The sequence below is a fragment of the Tympanuchus pallidicinctus genome, unplaced genomic scaffold (genome assembly GCF_026119805.1).
Source record: "Tympanuchus pallidicinctus isolate F22 unplaced genomic scaffold, pur_lepc_1.0 scaffold22, whole genome shotgun sequence".
NCBI classification, from domain to species: Eukaryota; Metazoa; Chordata; class Aves; order Galliformes; family Phasianidae; genus Tympanuchus; species Tympanuchus pallidicinctus.
In genome coordinates this window covers 25,529,594-25,547,647 of record NW_026294739.1, presented here as the reverse complement: position 1 = coordinate 25,547,647, position 18,054 = coordinate 25,529,594, and the positions used below count along the sequence as shown (strand labels likewise).

At 60.1% G+C, this 18,054-nt stretch overlaps 1 protein-coding gene across 2 annotated transcripts in view; it reads right to left on the bottom strand.

The window, feature by feature from the left end:
* Nucleotides 1-251: 251 nt before the first annotated feature.
* GSE1 (Gse1 coiled-coil protein) overlaps nucleotides 252-18,054 on the bottom strand; it is an 87,834-nt gene continuing 70,031 nt past the window's right edge. Inside the window, exons 3-17 of one of the 2 annotated variants that reach the window (XM_052685670.1) lie at nucleotides 13,107-13,325; nucleotides 10,045-10,244; nucleotides 8,616-8,794; nucleotides 8,116-8,313; nucleotides 7,776-7,967; nucleotides 7,365-7,666; nucleotides 6,681-7,005; nucleotides 4,768-5,348; nucleotides 4,005-4,117; nucleotides 3,558-3,828; nucleotides 3,330-3,452; nucleotides 2,893-3,243; nucleotides 2,377-2,643; nucleotides 2,083-2,186; nucleotides 252-889 (exon numbers count right to left, since the gene is read on the bottom strand). In XM_052685670.1, the coding sequence (XP_052541630.1) occupies nucleotides 755-889; nucleotides 2,083-2,186; nucleotides 2,377-2,643; nucleotides 2,893-3,243; nucleotides 3,330-3,452; nucleotides 3,558-3,828; nucleotides 4,005-4,117; nucleotides 4,768-5,348; nucleotides 6,681-7,005; nucleotides 7,365-7,666; nucleotides 7,776-7,967; nucleotides 8,116-8,313; nucleotides 8,616-8,794; nucleotides 10,045-10,244; nucleotides 13,107-13,325 (3,560 nt within the window). In that variant the 3' untranslated portion in view covers nucleotides 252-754. The remainder of the gene's footprint in view (nucleotides 890-2,082; nucleotides 2,187-2,376; nucleotides 2,644-2,892; nucleotides 3,244-3,329; nucleotides 3,453-3,557; nucleotides 3,829-4,004; nucleotides 4,118-4,767; nucleotides 5,349-6,680; nucleotides 7,006-7,364; nucleotides 7,667-7,775; nucleotides 7,968-8,115; nucleotides 8,314-8,615; nucleotides 8,795-10,044; nucleotides 10,245-13,106; nucleotides 13,326-18,054) is intronic. The other variant, XM_052685671.1, reaches the window with a different exon arrangement.

The following is an 18,054-nucleotide window of genomic DNA, read 5'->3' as shown; positions in this document are numbered from 1 at the left end:
TAAAAAACATACAAAACTTTTTTCCTTTTTAATATATATACACATGACAAGGCTGAAGCACTTTTTTTTTTTTTACTTTTTTTTTTTCCTCTTTTTTTTTTTCTCCCCCTCTTTTTTTCCAGTCTCTTCCATTGCCAAACCATCACCCCACACCCCTCCAAACGTGGGACCCTCCCTTCTTTCCCCCCCCCCCATCCCTTTTCCTCCTCCCCCCTCCCCAACCTTTTCCCCCCCCCCTCAGGCACGAAGCGCTGCTCCGAGGGTTCATGGACTTTATTGGTTAAAGCCAAGTGCGGTGCTGGGGGAGCCCCAAGCTTGGGGGGGGGGGGTCTGTGTGTGTTTTGGGGGGGCTGGGGCTGCCCCTCACCCTGCAGGGCTCCTCCAGCCTTAGTGTTGCAGGCAGTGGAGTCTTCCATCAGAATGTATAAAATGAAATAAGAAACGAGCGATAGAAAGTGTGCGTGGGGTTGGGGGTGAAGGAGGAAGGGGGGGGGGACACAAGGTCAGAGCCCAGCCTCCCTCACATCCCCCCCCCTGCCACCCTTTGCTTCATGCATGGCACATTCTCCGTTTGCTTTTGTTTTGTTGGTTTGCTTTTTTTTTTTTAATTATTATTATTATTTTATTTATTATTATTATTATTTTTATTTTTTTTTTTTTAGCTTCAAACCTCCCAGTGAAAAATATTAAATATTCAAGGTAATAAAATAGATTATTATTTCTAGACTATATGTTCGGCCTAGCCCAAGGAGGGTCACCTGGGATACCCCTTGAAATAACCCCTAGACCACTGCATTGCAGGCAAGGCAAGGCACTTCCGCAGGTGATCCAGCTCTGCTTGCAGTCTCTCTCGTTCTGAGACAATCTTCTGCTTCTGGGTCCTTAATTCCTGCAGGGAGGCAGCAGAAGGGCAGCGTCAGGACAGCAGGCAGGGAGTGCAGGGGGTGGACAGGGCAGGGAACAGCGGGGACCTGCAGGAGTGTGGGGACACTGCAGGAAGATGTGGGGATACTGAGCGGAATGGGGACATTGCAGGAGGATGGGGGACCTTGGAGGACCTGGGGGAGATGGCAGGAGGATGGGGAGCTGCAGGAGCATTGGGGGATGCTGCAGGAGGATGGGGACCTTAGAGGACCGTGGGGAAACTGCATGAACATCAGGATGTTGGAGAAAGATGATGGGGACGGGACTGAAGGGAATGGGGCACTGCAGGAAAGTAGGGACCTCAGAGGGAAATGGGGGGGATTGCAGGAGGATAGGGACAATGGGGACCCTGCAGGAGCGTGGGGACACTGCAGGGTGATAGGGCAACTGTAGAGCATAAGGGGAGGTTGGAGAACAGTGGGGATGTTGGAAGAGGATGGGGGGGACTGAAGAGAATTGGGGGACTGAAGGGAATGGGGGCATTGCAGAATGGGGAACTACAGGAGAATGGGGACCTTAGAGTACAATGGGGAGATGGTAGGAGGATTGGGCACTGTATTGGGTGGGGATATTGTAGGAGGATGGGGACACTACAGCAAGATGGGGACATCAGAGGACGATGAGGACACTGCAGGGGATGGGGACGTTGCAGAAGGTGGGGGCACTGCAGGAAGATTTGGGAATACCCCAGGAAGATGGGGGGGGGGGGATGTTGGAGAACAGTGGGAACACTGCAGGAATACAGGGACACCAGAGGAGGTATTGAAGGGAATTAGGGTGTTGCAGGAGGACAGGGGGATTGAAGGGAACAGGGCCACTGCAGGAGGATGAGGAACTTAGAGGACAGCAGGGAAAGCACAGGAAGATGGGGACACTGCAGGAGGATGGGGCACTGGAGAGGATGGGGACATTGCAGGAGGATGGGGACACTGCAGGAGGATTGGGCACTGTGGAGGATGGGGACACTGCAGGAGGATGGGGACACTGCAGGAGGATTGGGCACTGGAGAGGATGGGGACACTGCAGGAGGATGGGGACACTGCAGGAGGATTCAGGGCACTGCAGGAGGATTCAGGGCACTGCAGGATAATGGAGACCCCCCACAGCAGGCCTGGATGCCCTGCAGAGGCCAAGTGCCCCCCCAGAAGCCCCACTCACCGCCATGCTGTGCGAAAGCTGCTCTGCCGTCAGGCTCAGGCTGTAGTGCTGGGCCTCCAGCCGCCGGCACTGTGTCTGCAGCACTTGGCGCTCCAGGTTTTGTTCTGCAAGGTACAGGGATTGGGGTGAGCACCTGAAAGCCCTCGCTCCCTGCCAGCTCCCAGGACAACGCAGCCCTTCACCAGCTGGATGGAGAAGGTCCGGGTGGAGGGCCTGGGGGCAGCAGGGCTAAGATGATGCTTGGTGACGTGACCCCATGGCCAACCAAGCCAGGCCCCAGTCCCCAGTCTCTACCTTCTATATGTTCCTGGTAAGCTTCAAAAATTGCCTCGATCCCTTGCCACTTGGGCCTGGGGCACTCCTCCTCATCCTCCTCCTCGTCTTCCTCCTCCTCATCCTCGGAGGCCGAGTCACGGCGGTCCCGTGGCAGCGGTGGGGCGAGCGCCCGGTGCCCCTCAGCCGTGCCGTTGTGTGGGGCAGGAGGGCGGCTGGAGGCCTGAAGCTCAGGGATGTTGTAGTGGATGGAGGCGTCCAGCTTGTGGTTCTGCTCCGCCGTCCCCCCTGCAGGCACACAGCGTCAGCCCTTTCCCTGCTGGCTTCATTTTTCTCAGCCCCACGTGTTGAAATGGATGAGTTTTGCTACAACAACCCAGCTGTGTTTTCCCAGCATTTATTTTTTTTTAAAGAAAACCCCTCCACCATCTTTCCCAGGGACGCTCTGGGAATGGGGTTACAAGTGCATTTTCCCATAGCGCCAACCCACAGCTCTCCTGCCCGTGCCCCCGTGAGGTTGCTGCCCCAGCACGGTACCTTTGTGCTTCTGCAACGCCTTCTGCGTGGACTGCAGCACGGACTCATGGAACTGGTGGGCAAACTCCTCAGCAATAAAGGGCTCCCAAGGCTTGCTTTTGCCATTCATGCTGTGGGACAGCGGCACAGGGACGTCCTTGGGCAGAGGGCCCCTGACATAGCTGAGGATGCTCAGTGCCTTCTTCCCCGAGTGCCCGTCGCTCAGCCGAGGTTTCTCAGCCGGCTCCTTCACCCTGGGCAGCTCTGCAGTTCTCAAAGGCTCCACTCTGCCCGGCTCTGATGGCTTCTGCACCTCGGGCACTGAGGCTACGATGCCAACGGGCTTATCTGGGTCCAGCAGCAGCGGCGGCTCTTGGGGCAGAGGAGCAGCAGTGTCGGCACAGCAGTGCCCCATCGGGCACTGAAAGTGAGGGGGAAGGAGGAGTGGAGAAGCTTACCGGCAGCGGGGCCGCTGGGGCTGTCCCGTGGAGAGCTCTTCACCACCACGGCGGCCGGCGTTGGCTTCTGCTTCATGGCCTGCAGCATCTCCACCAGCTTCTCCTTGTCTGCCGCATGGGAAGCTGAGGTTTAGTGTAGCCTCTGCTCAGCAGGGTGTGCTTGCGGCACCAGGCAGCCCCGCAGTATGGGGACAGGGACCCCCACCCCGGCACGGGGCATGGCGTTACCTTTCCTCTTTTCAGCGCTGATGTGCGTGAGGTTGAAGATGGTGAGGAAGCGTTTCTTCTCCTCGAAGTTGGGGCTGTTGTTCATCTCGTCGGGGCTGTAGCGGGTGGAGAGGGGGAGGCGCGGGGAGGGCGTGCGGCGCTTGTTCTGCACCGTGGGTGGTGAGGGGCTGCGCTCCCGCAGCATCCGCCGGCGCTTGCGCCGCTTCTGGCTCAGTAATTCCTCCTTCTGCTGCTGCGTGGTGAGGCCGAAGAGCTGCAGGAACTCCAGCTTCTGGGGCCCGAGGGGGAGAACAGAGCTGGGTCAGCCCCGGAGCAGCACAGCACCTGTCCCCACCCTTCACTCCCATCTCCATCTCCATCTCTATCTCCATCCCACCCCCATCCCCATTTCCATCCCATCCCCAATCCCAACTGGGCCCCACAGCCAGCTGAGCGCTGTGCCCATACCTCAGAGGATGTGTCCAGCTTCAGCGGGGGCTGTTCGGCCACGCACCGGAGATGTGCCCGCACCTCCTCCTCGTCACTGTCATCGCAGGAGTCATCCAGGTCGTAGTAGTAACCTGGGGAAGGGGAGAGGCTGATAATCAGCCTGCGGGGGGCTTGCTGGGACCCCCATATACTGCTGGGGCCCTGGGAACCTGCTGGGACCCCCAGGAATGGCTGGGATCCTGCTGGGTAGGGATGCTCACCGCAGCATCCCAGCTCAGCTCTGTTTTGGGATGGTTTGCAGGGGGGACTGGAGGAATTACATCTCTGTTGGCTGCTTGTAGTGGGAGGGCTGACTCTCCCCTTGCTGCTGGGACACCAGGGAAGAAAACACCCCAGGAGCACCTCGTGCCAGGGCCAGGGACACAGGGGACACACTGTCTGCCTTAACAGGGGGCACCAGGCTCAGCAGGTTAATGGGGCGCAAGGGGGGGATGGCAGTGCTGCCCCCACACCCCGCTCCATCTCCTCCTCGCTGCTGTTCACATCCCCGCTCACACAGCCCTATTAATATTTAAAACCAGCTTATTAGCCTCAGTTCATCATTTATTAATTGGGCATGTCTAGAGCGGAGGATTTACCAAGCTGCTCTGATTTGGCTTTTGGGAACATTTGCATTGAATGCCCACAGGCTGGGCTGACGGCATCACAGGGGAACCCCCTCCTGGCTGCCCCCATTGGGGCCCTGGTCCCTGGTGGGGGGGGTCCCAAGCCCCCTCCTCACCTTTCTCCCGGGCTTCCCGTCGCCGGCGCTCCTCCAGGTCCAGCTTGCTGACCAGCCTGCGGTGCTGCTGCACAAACTCATCATAGATGTACATGGGGTCCTGTGTGCGGGGCTGGGGGGGTCTGTAGGGTGAGCTGGGCTTGGTCACCTCCCCAAAAGGGGTGGCCGGGGGTCTCTGCTGGCTCAGGATGCTTTGCGTGGATTTCTCCAGCTCGGCTAGGAATGGTGTGTGGGTGAAGCCTGTGTGCTCCGCAGCGCTGGGCTCTCGTGGCAGGGGGTATTTCTCCAGCGCATCCCTTTTCCTGGCACTGTCTTCCAGCTTCTCGGGGCAGAAGACTCTCTCCACCTTCACCAGTGGGATGCCCTGCCGGCTGGGTTCAAAGGGGGCCGGGTGGCCGTGGAGGACGTGAGGCTCAGGGAGGCGCCGGGGGGGCTCCGAGGGGCTCTCCATCAGGGAGACAGGGTTCCAGAGGGATGTGGTGATGGGGTGGTGCTGGGGTTTGGGGGAGATGAGTGGCGGCGGACCACCGAAGTGCTGCCCTGGCTCACGGATGCTCGGCTCATGGCGGCTTGGTCCCGACCTGCAGGAAGGAGAGGAGAGGGAGGGATGGAGAGGAGAAGCAAACCCTCTGTGCAGGTTGGATGTGGGGAGGAATGATCTGTTGGGTGCACAGAGGAGGGTTGGGAATGGGACACAGGACAAGGGACCACTCTGCGGGACTGGGATGGCACAGGCACTCAGCGCACAAAGAGTGACGCTGCAGTGAAACCTTCCCTGAACACCCAGGGAAGGAGCAAACCTGTTAGCAGGATAAATATTTCATGTGCCGAAGAGGAGCGTTTAACGCTTTTCCACTCGAGCGCTCCAGACCTCTGCGCAGCAGAGCAGCGAGGGCTCAGCGCTGCCAGCCGGGTGGCAGCTGCCACCGTGCCACAGAGAGCTCCTGCAGGCACCAGCACTGCTGGCTGAGGGCATCATCTGCCCCGGTGGAGAGCGGGGTCCCTGTCCCTCCCCACCATCTGGGGGTCTTTAGTGGAGCTTACGTGGGGTGAAGGCAGGATGCTGCGTGAGGGACAGGGATAAGAATGAGATGGGGACAGGGATGAGAAGAAAAGATGGAAATGGGATAGGAGGAAGATGAGGCTGTAAGAACACCCCCCCTTTTTCCCCCCCTCCTACTTGCTGCTGTGCTCAGGGTGACCTTGATGTCTCTTCCCTGCTCTGGGGAGGGATGCAGGGATGGGGGCGGGCGGCTGCAGCAGGCACTTGCCATTGTGCCGCCCCGCAATCCGCTCCTTGTTATACTCGATTAGCTGCACTAATCCCCTTGATATCCAAAAATAACAATGGGAGCCGGCAGCAGAGCCGACTGGATAAGCCCACACCACCAGAGCGAGAAAACCCGCGTCAATGCAGGGCTGTGGGCACGGGGTGCCCCCCTCATCCCACTGCGCATCCCTCTATCACAACAGCTTCCAGGCTGCGCAAGGGGAAGCTGCAATTAGCGGTGCCGTCGCCTCGGCAGCACCTGGCTGCTCACTGCTGGCCCTCGGCCACCTCCCGGGCTCACCGCCTGCTGCCGCGCAGATGTCAGGCAGTGGCACCACGCAGTGCTGCCAGCACAGCCGGCCTGGCTGGCACAGCACGGCGGGGACCTGCTGGCACCGGACACACAGCTCGCCTGGTGCAGGGGGGAAGGGGGGAAAGCATGAAGGCTGAGCTTGAGGGGGAAGAAAGGGGGGCTCGTCCTGCTAAGAGCCAGCTCACGGGGTGGCAAAAACGGCAGCAAGATGGGATAAAAAAACAAAAATCTTACAAAGCCTTCAGGAAGATTGGCACAGGGAGCACGGAAAGGGGCATCCTGCATCCTGGCAGAGAAGCAAAAGCCACCCGGGGCGCGCAGCCCTACTACCTGGGGTTGTCAGGCCGGTGCTCGGGCTCAGGCTGGCTCGGGGTGCGGCCCATGTCGAGGTGCTGCTCCAGCACCTGCTGGCGAAACTCTGACACCTGGGACTGGCGGTCCTCCTTCTCCTGGCGCAGGCGGCGCTGCCGGGCCAGCCACTTCTCCTCCTCGTTGGTGCGGTGGATGAGCAACGCCGTGGCCGCGCTGCTGCCGGGCAGGGGGAAGACGTTGTGGTTGGGGATGAGGCTGGGCACGGGGTGGTGCGAGGTGGGTGCTGGGTGCAGAGGGTGCTGGAGGGGCTTCGGCGTGGGCAGCACCGAGTCCTTCAGTTTCTCTGGGGAACAGAACAAAAAAGGGGAGACGGAGGATTGGTGGGGTGCAGGCTGAACCCTGCCTGTGCGTGGAAGAGGGCCGCCCAGCATCCCTGTGGGATGGCGGCCTGCAGCTCCTGCTCCCCCTGCCTGCTGCCAGCCCAGCTGCTCGGCGTGCCGGGCTGAAGTCAGATGGCACAAACACCTCTCCAAGAGTCCCGCAGCAGCACCGCTGAGCGCAGCGCAACAGCTGGGCTCCTGGCACTGCGAGCTGGCAGCCAGAGAGCTGGGCTTTGGGACCCGACCCCCTCAGTGCTGGCCCATCTTTACCATCTGGAGAGGAACGGGGACCAGCCCCCAGTGCCACCCACAGGGTTGTTACCTGCTCTGCCGGGCTCCGGCAGCTTGCTGCGCTCTTCAGCCGGGTGCCCCCGCAGAGCATGGAGCTCGGCCACAGGCAGGAAGGGGCTCTCCATGGCTTTCACCATGCTCAGCTCCTTCTCCCTGGCACGCTCCCGCTGCCTCTCCAGCTCCCGCTCCTTCTCACGCTCCCTCTCCAGCTCCTTCTCACGCTCCCGTTCCCGTTCCTTCTCCCTCTCCCGGTCCGCTTCCCTCTCCCGTTCCTTCTCCCGTTCCCTCTCGCGTTCCCTTTCCCTCTGCCGCAGCTCCTCATCCATTTGCAACCTGCGAAAAAGAACCAAAGGAAAAACACCCCCCATCAGGTGCCCGTTAGCCTCCCATAGACCCATAGACACCCCTGCTCCCCTCCCATCTCCACCCCACAATCACTCACCTCTCAGCAGCCAGGCTGGAGATGCGCTCCGATTGCAATGCGGAGAGCGAGGAGTGCGAGAGCTCGGCAGGGTACCTCACACCTGACAGGTGCAGGTGCATGGCAGAGGGGTGCAGGGGGGGCAGCGAGCCTGGGGCCGGCAGTGGGTAGAAGGGGGACCGCAGTGCTGAGAGGCAATAGGAGTCGTCCATCCTGGGGAGACAGAGGTGCTCAGCGAGGTGCAAAACCCCAAGAAGGGAGAAATCCTATGCTGGAGGGTTGTTGCAGCTCGCAGCACGTCCCCTTGGGGTCATCCTCCCTCCTCCCAGTAGCATCCCTGCCGGTAAGGGTGAGTGCCCACCTGAAGGCAGGGTGAGGGAAGGGGTGGTGTGTCAGGTAGCTGGGGTGGTAATACGCAGCAGCCGCAGCAGGGTCCAAGCCAAGAGGTGGCAGTGAGGACATGCGGAGGTCCTCAGCTGTGTGGTAGGGCCGAAAGCTGCGCAGGTAATCCTCAGTGACAGCGCTGGGTGGCACCACGTGGTGCACGGGACGCTGCAGGCTGGTGGGGAAAGGGGACAGTGAGCATCAGGGGGGTGTCACCCCCACCTGAGAGGGGCCCGCAGTCTGCATCTTCCCACATCCCTGCCCATCTTGCATGCTGCATTCCACACCCCCCACCACCCTGCACCCCACACCCTATATACCACATCTTACACCCCCTATCCCACACCCTGCATCCCTTATCATCCCGCATCCTCCCAAATCCCACACCCGGCATGCATCATCCCTGCATCCCACCCCCTGCATACCCACATCCCTGCTCCATCCCACATTCCACATCTCCCCCTGACACCGACTCACTTGAGAGGTGGGAAGCGGGAGTCCTGGACCACAGAGCTGGGGGGCAGCCCAAAGGAGTATGGAGTGCCCAGGAGGTGCGTTGGGACCGTGGGACCCCCCGCTTTCTCTTGTGTCAGAGGGGGCTCAGAGATGAGCCGCTCGCGGCTGCTGCTGCTGCTGCCTCGTGACCCTGCTTCTTGCTGGAAGGCAGAGGGGTAGAAAAGAAGAGCTGGCTGTTAGGGCATGGTGGAGAGCATCCCCGCATCCACACTGTTAAAGCATGGGGCCGAGAGGCTGCATAGGGGTCACCCAGCTGGAGAAGGGGGTGCTGATGCTGGGGATTGGCCGACAGCAGGACGTGCTGTACCTGCCTGCAGATTTACAGGCAGCTTTGTTCTCCAGAGCCATTAATCACTCGGAGGATGCAGACACCAACGGCGCCCGGAGCAGCACAGCCGGTGTAAATCCGGCAGAGGCCCTTTGATAACAGCCATAAAACGCAGGGCCAGCCCCGGGGGGAGCCAATGGCAGCACCCCATCCCACTGCCTCATCAGTCAAGCGCTGAATTCCCAACCAGGATGAAGGTCACACGCACTGACCTCAGCTCGGGGGGCACCCTGGGGTCACCTGGCAGCACCGTCCCCATTACAGGGGCTGAGCCAGCGATGGAAGGATGAGCCCTAGCAGCAGGAAGCAGGCTATTCCTCCAATCAAAGGCACGGCAGTGCAGGCTGCAGGACCCCAGGGCAGGCTGCAGGACCCCAGCCAGCCATCGGGGACGGTCCCAAGGTCACCGCAGGCAGCACAAAGGCCGTCCCCCCGCAGCCTGTGCTGAGCACAGTGCGTGTGAGGCTGCGCTCTAATTACCTCCCCCAGCTCCAGGCGTCACGCTGCAAGCACAGCTCTGCCAGACAATAAAGCACGCTCGGTTAACCTATATTCCACTGGGGTCACTGAGGAGCAGCAGGACGGCGTGCAGGGGGGCTTGGTGGGGTGGGCAGCACCCGGTTACCCTGAGCCCCTCCATGTACCCAGGGGTTTGGTTTTGTTCCTCCCCACATCCAGTGTTTCTCATCCCTTCCCTCGCTTCTCCGCTTTGTGGTTTAATTAGTCCTTCCAAGTGGCATAATCCCCCCGGGAATCTGCTTGCAACATGCAAGAGGAGAGGAGAAGAACTAACGATGCTTCTTAATTAGCCAGTGCGTCGTCTCTCCCCCCCCCCCATCCACCACCTCCCCACTTCTCTCCGGATGGCAGCCTGGGGATGTGGCAGAGGGGACAAAAGGAGCACAGTGCCGGGCGGCACCACGATGGGGAGCAGCTCCCAGCACTTTTATCACGCTTGGCACAAGCAAACGGCCCTCACACTATCAGCACAGCACACGGCAGCCGCACACCCTCTGCTCAGTGCCTCGGCGGCCCTTCTGGGGATGGGCTCCCCATCCTTACCTGCCTGCCCTCGCTCCTCCACACCCCGTTGACCGTCTTGGTGGGGGCGATGGTGACGACGGGCGGTGTGCTGGGCACGCTGTGTCCCCCCGGGGGCACAATGATGGGGCCCATGGGGCCACGTTTGGGCGTGCTGGCAGGTGAGCTGTGGTTGGTGGCTGGCGAGGAGACGGGTGACGACTCGCTGCTTATCGAGGAACCTGGGAAACAAACACAACAGGAGAGAGGCAGCTGTTAGAGGTACCAACCACCTCCCCCTTGCCTGGGGGGCAGCAGCAGGTGAAACCATCCCTATGTCCACGGAGACCCATCCTCTGTAGTCCCGGGCTCAGCTTGGATACAGGGGCTCATTTCCATCTCTCTGCAAACCCAGCTGAGCTACGGGGAGAGGGAAACCCAGCTCACTGCCCCCATAACCCAGCTCAGACCCCAAAGGTGAGCATCACCCCCAGGGCTGAGCCCATGCTCCAGTGCCAAGCAGTGCCAGCCAAGGCTGCTCCCAGACGCCGGTGTGAGGATGCGTGAGCCGCTCCTGGTAACCCCTGGGCAAAGCTTTGGCTCCATTTGCATAATACATCCGTATTTGAAATTATACCCACCCCAGGGATGCTGGCTGTATTTGCAAGGGAAAAATAAAACCCTCTGAAATGGAATTAAGGCGGAGAGTGCAACGCGTGGAGGAAAGCAGAGCTGGAGCAGCAATACAAATTCCACGCTAACTGGGGCAGGAGGAGCCCAGCATGCGCTCGGCTGCAAATTGCCTGCACACAAATCCCCAGGCGAGGATCAGCTCCGGGTGCAGGAGCCAAAATGCACCAAACTGGCCACCGGCCAGAGCCTGGGGTGCCCAAAGCCACCACAGTGAGGCTGCCTGGGAGGTGACAGCTCTGCCAGGCCAAGCACGGATGCCGTAGCCTTGCATGAGCCAGCCACCTCCCTCGGGTGTGCAAACTGTCTGCGAGCACACGAGCTGGATGCCCTCAACACGCAGTGCAGCTCCTCACCCTGCACACATCCCCCTCCGCTTCCAAACGCCCTCAGCACACGCAGCCCAGCACCGGGACGCGGAGGGAGCAGGGATGTCCCAGCTGCATCCCAAAGGATGCAAGCAAGGCAGGCAGGACGAGCGCAGCAGCACTCTGGCCACGCCACCTTATTAACTATTCCCGAGTTGCTCCGAATCGCTTTCATTTCAAGAGCGGTGAGGCTGGGGGAGAGAAAGGCTGCCCGCCACAAAGGAGGCACCGATAGGGATTTGACACCCACTGAAGTCTATCTTGTCAGCGCAAGGCCAACAACAATTAGCAGCCTAATCCCCTCTGAGCTGGGAAGCCATTACTCACCATGCGATAGCGTTAACAATCAATACCATCACAATGAGCCCGGCAATTAATGAAGCTAAAGTCTTACTTCAGAACCTTAATTCTCACTGTGTGGCTTTAAACGGGAGGGTTTGTGATCGTTATAATTAACTGGCGGTATTCAGCCAGGAGTTAGTCAATGAAACTAATCTGGATTGGAGATGACAAGAGGCACAGTGTGATGGTGTCACCTTTGTTTTCTGACCTCCTGCTTTCCGCTCAGCGATAGCAGATTAGCAGCTGGGGCTGACAGGCAAATGTAATTAACAGCTGAGACCCTGAAGGAGGAGGGAAAAAGAAGAAAGCAAAAGGGGGGAAAAAAAATCTACCCTGCAGGCAGAGTTGTGCAGGGGTGAGCCTGGATGCCCCGGCCAGCCCCTGAGCTCTGGGGTTCTTTGTGACTCGCTCCATCCTATGGGGATGGACTCAGCCCTGAAGCAATGAGGGATGTGCTGCAGGATCCCATCCATGGCCTCTTCCACAGCGGGATGGAAGCGTGTCCCTGTGCATCTCTATGCATCCCTGTGTCCCCACGTGCTGCAGGGCTGATCCATGCACGCAAACCACCTCTGGTCCACAACACCACAGAGAAAAGCCCTCTGAAGGCATCATCCCATCCACAGCGTGCCATGGCCAAGCATCGTCCCAGCTCTGTGGGAAGGGAAATGGGATGAGGATTGGCTTTCCAGGAGGAAAACCACAGCATGGAGCAACACCCAGCACAGCACTGCAGCCCACAAGCATGGGAACCCCTGGGATGAAGTACTCAGGTAGCCAGAGAGGGGAGGAGGATGGGTTCTGTGAGCAAACTGTGCAGCAGTTACACACAGCCCAGCAGAGGGAGGGGAAATCCAAAGGGATTGCAGCAGCTTAGCATGAGACAGCATTGCTGGGGCAGGAATTTGGGTAGGGCTGCATATAGGGAGAGCACTGCAGGAGGGAGGAGAGGGCAAGCTGGCAAAGGAAACCCCAAGGAACTGAGCAAAAATATATTGCTTTGGATGGGCTGAGCTGCCTGCACTGCGCTGTGCCATGGCTCTTGCAAATAGTGCTTGTGAGAAGGTTCTTGCCGAGGGTCTGGGTTACGATAAGGAGCAGCCAGTGGGGCAAATATCAGGGAGAAACACTTTGTGTTTGCAAAGCGGCTCTGAAAGCCCACACACAACCCCCTTGAAAACTGCAGCCCTGCCCCACAGCAGCACCAGGGCAGGATGGCAGAGGAGTGGGGTGCTGTGGGGTGGCAGGGAGCGGGGGTACCCTGCATCCCTGGGCACCACACATCCCTCCCTGCCCTACAGGGCTCCCGGTTACAGCGCTGGGCTGCAGCATGGGTTTGTTATGTAGCAGGGCTGCAGAAAGAACACATCCAAGGAGCCTCCGGAAAAATGAGATTCAGAGAGGGGGAGGGAGGAGGGGAGGGAGGGGGGCGAGGACAAGCTCCGTGCTGCGCTCTCACCAGACTTTCTCTCGGGGTACAGCGAATGATATGGCATTTGGATTACTCCAGCTGAATTGAATTTCTAAACTGCCCCCTCGAGACACAGCATTGAGAAAAGACATCAGTGAGAAAACACCATCCTGCGGCTCGGGGCACCCGCGGTGCCACGGGGACACAGGGGTGGCGGTGGTGGTGCTGCTGCATCCCGGGGCAATCCAAGGGTTGTTTCCATCCGTTCCCATCCCACCCGGCCCCATATGTACCTCTGGGCTCCTCAGCTTGCTTGGCGAGTTTGCGCAGGGCGGCGGCGAAGCTGGAGGACGGCGCTGCCTGGATGGACAAAGTGCTGCTGGCCGCCGGGCTGCCATTGGGGACGATGGAGCCGTTGAGAGGGGAGGGGGTCAGGGGGCTGACGGTGGCGGTGGTGCGAGTGGCGGTGGAGAGCATTCCTAAGGAAGGCGACTTCGACTCATGGCTCATGCCTGCAAACGAGAGCAGCGCGGGTCAGCAGCACTGAGGGGTTGGCACAGGGTGGGCACAGCACCGGGCTGCGCAGCCCCCCCTTATTTTCCCCCCCCCCCCCCACCAACCCCAGTTTGCCTCCAAGACCTCCCATCCAGAAGCAGAAAACAAAAACTTCCTCTTCAACCCTATTAAACCTGCCCCCCTAAGCTCATGTAATAGTGAGGAGCCCCCAGTGAGGAGCCCCCAGTGGGGAGCAGACCCCCCCCCCTGGAGCCCTCCGTGTGCTCACAGTAAGCAGCTCGTGGCGGCGGGGCTGCAGCTTATGGAACAAAGCGAGCGCGCCCGGGCTGCTCGCCTGCAGCAAACAAGCTGCCACGGGGCCACCAGCTGCCGCCAGCGTCACATGGCCCCACTGATCCGGCACGCCGCGCTGATAATGGAGCAGGGGGGGCTCAGCATGAGGGAGGGGTGCTGGGGAGGGGGGGAAAAAATGCAGGGCTGTGGGCATCAACGCAGCCCCCTGGCAAAACGGTGCAGCCGCATCCCGTGCTGCAACCATTGCAACCCCAAAACCCCACCGCTGCAGCCTCCGATCCCCTGGAGCGCAGCCCCCAGGTTGCTGGCACCGTAACCCCACAGTACTGCTTCTGCACCCCCAAATCCACGCCATCACATCTCCACTCAGCACCATTTGGTACTCAAATCCTCGCAACTGCACCTTCACCGGGGTGCTCCCACATATATGCCTCAATCCCTACCAATGCAATTGCAAATCCCCATCATTGCCCCCCCCCCATAATACAACCCCCAGTGGGCGCTGCTTCACGCCCAAATCCCCACTACTCCACTTACAAACCTCCACCACAGCTCCCCACTGTACCCCCAAGCTTCTTTCCCCCCCCTCCCCTCCCCACTCCCTGTAGCACATCCCAATTCCCACCCTTGCAACCCCAACTCTCCACCACTGCAACCCCAAATCCCCAGCACCACTATGCACCATTTCACACCCGAATCCCCACTACAGCACCTTCAAACCTTCACTACTGCAACCACACCAGACCCCCAGGTCCCCTCACTGTACACCTTCATCTCCAAAAGCACACCCTCAAATCCTCCTCATTGTACCCCCAGGTCTCCAACATTGCACCCAAAAGCACAACAGCTCTATAGGACCTGGGGAGGGGGGGGGTGGTTTGGATATGGGCATGACACAGTGCACCCCACACCCCATCGGGGTGCCTGTCCCCCCCCCTCCCTCCCTGGCTATCCCAGCCATGAGCTCCAGGGCTCTCCACCTCCAAAAACAGCAACTGCTGATGTCAGGACCCTTAAAATAGATTTCTAAATGAGCAGAATCATTAACGCCAGGCTAAAATTAGCCCTGCTCTCTGGTGGGCAGACCTTGGGGGGGGGGGGGGGGGGGGGGGGAGGCCATGCAGTCAGGGGTCCCATCGCACCGCACAGTGGCCACGTTGGCACAAGTCACCCCCAATGGCTCCTGTGCCAGCTGGAGGGCGAGGGGCGGCCAAGGTGGAGCAGGGGAGGGCACAGGGCCGGATGGGGGGGGGCAGCGGGTGCCACTCAGCATGGATTAATCTTTGCCCCCCCCCCGGCCCCGGGAGAGGCGGCCGCGCGCTCCCCTCTGCCCTCATTATCCAAGCATTTATTAACTCCGCTGCTCTCAGCCATTGACTGCCGCCTTGTCGACACGACAGGCTCATGTAAATTCATTATGCGAACAGCTGGGAATCAAACCCAGCACAGGGTGTTGGGGGGGGGGGGGGGGGGAGGGGGGGGGCATCACACCCCTAGCTTCACACCAACCCACAGAGCCCCGGTGAGGTTGGGGTCCCCCCCTGTAATTACGGGGCACCGGGTGCAGCGTTCAGCCCTGCAGCACAGCCCTATAGGGCTGAGCACCCCACACAGCTCCTTACTGCCTGGTGGCCCCCACACGGGCCCCCCCCCCCCCCCCCCAGCCCCAATAAAAGCCTGGCGATGCTGTGCTAATCAGCGCTTCTCCTGCCTCCCGCGGGCTCTGTAATTACTCCTCCCTTTCATCCCTGGCTCCTCGCAGACACCAGACCTGGCCCTGCCACCTCCGCGCTCTCTAATTACAACCTGATGGCGCGGGTGGATTTTTTTTGGCCTCCCCCCCCCCCTTTTACACGCTGCTCCCTGGAAACCTCCTGCTTTGCAGCGGGGCTGCGCACACCCATGCACTCTTGCCGGTGCACTCGTGGGACCCTCAGAACAGGGCAGTCACCACAGCACTGCCACCGTTCTTGGGGGGCAGGAAGAGAGAAACCCACGTGCCGCCTTCAGGCATGGAGCTCCACGGCTCTCCATCCCCGTGGGGACCACAGGGACACGCAGCACGGGGTCGCCGAGGCCATCGCCATCCACTGTGCCCACACAAGGGTCACCCCACACCTCAGGGCTGGGCGCGTGCCACTCTCCTCCACCTGCTCCTGCTGACGCCGGCGGGTTTTTGGCAGCAGGAGCTGCTCCAGCAGCAGGAGCAAAACCAGTCTGGCCGCGTGTGCAGCTGCAGCCAAACCGACACAACGGCAGAGGGGCGCATGCGCTCTCGGTGGCAAAGGGGCACATGCAAAATGAACCCCCCCCACACACACACACACCCCAACAGCCCTGGGGATACACAAAACACGGGGATACTCACTGCAAAACCAAGGCTGGGCAGGAGTGACACGAGTTGACAGCGCTGGTAGGGGTGGCATACGTGGAAGCAGGACCACGCAGGGCAGAGGTGACGCACCAGACCGCTAGAAGGCAGCAGGCTGCAGCACAGGAGGCAGCTGCTGGAACGCCGGTGTCACTGCACGGATGGGGACCCACAGGGCACACGGTGGTGCTCACCCCACCCCTGCAGCATGGCCTTTCCCACCCTGTCTCCATCTCCCCGCTCCCAGCCCGTCCCCTTGTCTCCTGCTGCCACCTCAGCCAGGCGCCACCTCAGGAGCGGGGACACCAAAGGACTCAGGGATGGTGGGTGGCTGCAGCAGGAGGATGGGGAGCGCTGGCAGGGGGGCTCTGCAGGACAATCTGGGGGCTCAGTGTCACTGCATCATCCCTCTCGCCCCCATCCCCCTTGCAGGAGGCTGCTGGGAAGCGCTGTGCTGGCAGGTTCAGCACCTCTGCTTTGTCCCCCTCTGCCAGTAATGCACAGGCACCTTGAAAGGCCCCTAATGAGCATGAAGTACCCTTCAGAGCAGATTGCCATTGAACTCAACCTGCACCAGCCGCCTGCTTAAAAGCAGCTATTTTGAGCTCATGGGTGCACAAGTGCTGGAACTAATAATTTATTACCAAATACGATCAGGCAGCATCTCCAGCCCCTGGCAAATGGAGCAGGAAGAAAAAAAAAAAACAAAAAACCAACACCCGACAGAGCAGCAGAAAGCTGTACAAGAGAGAGGATGAGCATCCTCCCCAAGGACCGACCTCAGCCACAGCGCTGGGACTCCCATCTGTGAACCCCATCAGGCTGAGCCCAATGCTTAGAGGGGAGCTGAGCAGCTCAGGACAGTGCTCCATGGCACGAGCCACCATGGGAGCCCACTACAGCCACCATCAGACAACACCAGGACCAAGAGAAATCATCAGGGCCATCAAGAGGGGTGCCCAGGGCCATCACGGGACATCACCAGAGCCACAATGGGAAGCCCCCAGAACCACTGTCGGATGTCACCAGGGCCACCACGGGATGTCATCGGGCACCAGCAGGTGCCATGGGCAGAGAGGTCCCTGCAGGTGCCAGCTGCATCCCAACGAGGAGGATGCAGGGATGGGGAGGCTGTGGGGAGCCCCAGCTGAGGCCAGTGAAGGGGTTAAGGCCCCTGCTGCCCTCTTTGGCTTTTGTTCTCCTGCTCTGCCTCTTAACCCCGGCTCCAGCGATACTTCCTCTCCTTTCACTGCCTCTGCTCCCAATCTGGAGCCGGCCTCCAGCTGCACACGCCTCGCACAGGGAACAGCTGCTTTGCATACATTTTCCATGCTAATTGCCTCACATTGTGGAGCCCCAGCGCTGCCTGAATGCAAGCGGCCAGAACCAGGGCGGGCAGCACGTCCCCAACACGCACCTCCAGGGAGGTGTCACAGCAGGACAGGCACTAGGTGACATCCTGGGGATGTCGTGCCAAGCCCCAGACTCCTGCAGGGAGGGTGTGAGGCCATGGCACGGGATATGTGGCACAAGCACACGGTGGTGATGGCAGCAAGATGCCAGCAAGTTTGGTGATGGCTGCATGGGATGCCAGGCACACTGGAGTGGCCCCCAGAGTCATGGGCGAGGGGTGGTGGGTCCTCAATGCAGCACCTGAGCAGCACCAGGTACCTTCAGCAGCAAGGGAGACAGGGACAGTAGGGGACAAGCAGCAGGACCGTGTCCTCGCCTGTCCACCTGTCTTCCCACCGAGCTGCTGCACATCTTCCATCCCTCATTAAAATAGCTCTGCCGCTGCACCTCCAGCACGCTCCATTAATTAATTAATTGATTGATTGGAGCCTGCGCTCCTGCCCTCCTCCCAACCCTCCCTGCACACTGCTTTCTAATGAGCCAAAACAAAGGTGCCTGTCCCCATAGAGCACCCAGTGTCCCTAAATGTTCCAAAGCACTTTGGGCCACCCTACACAGTCGCTCCACAGGAGGGGTCCAGGGTAGCCCCCAGAGCTAGGAGGATGGAGATGGGATCCCCAGATCCCCCCCAGGATGGGGATGGGAGC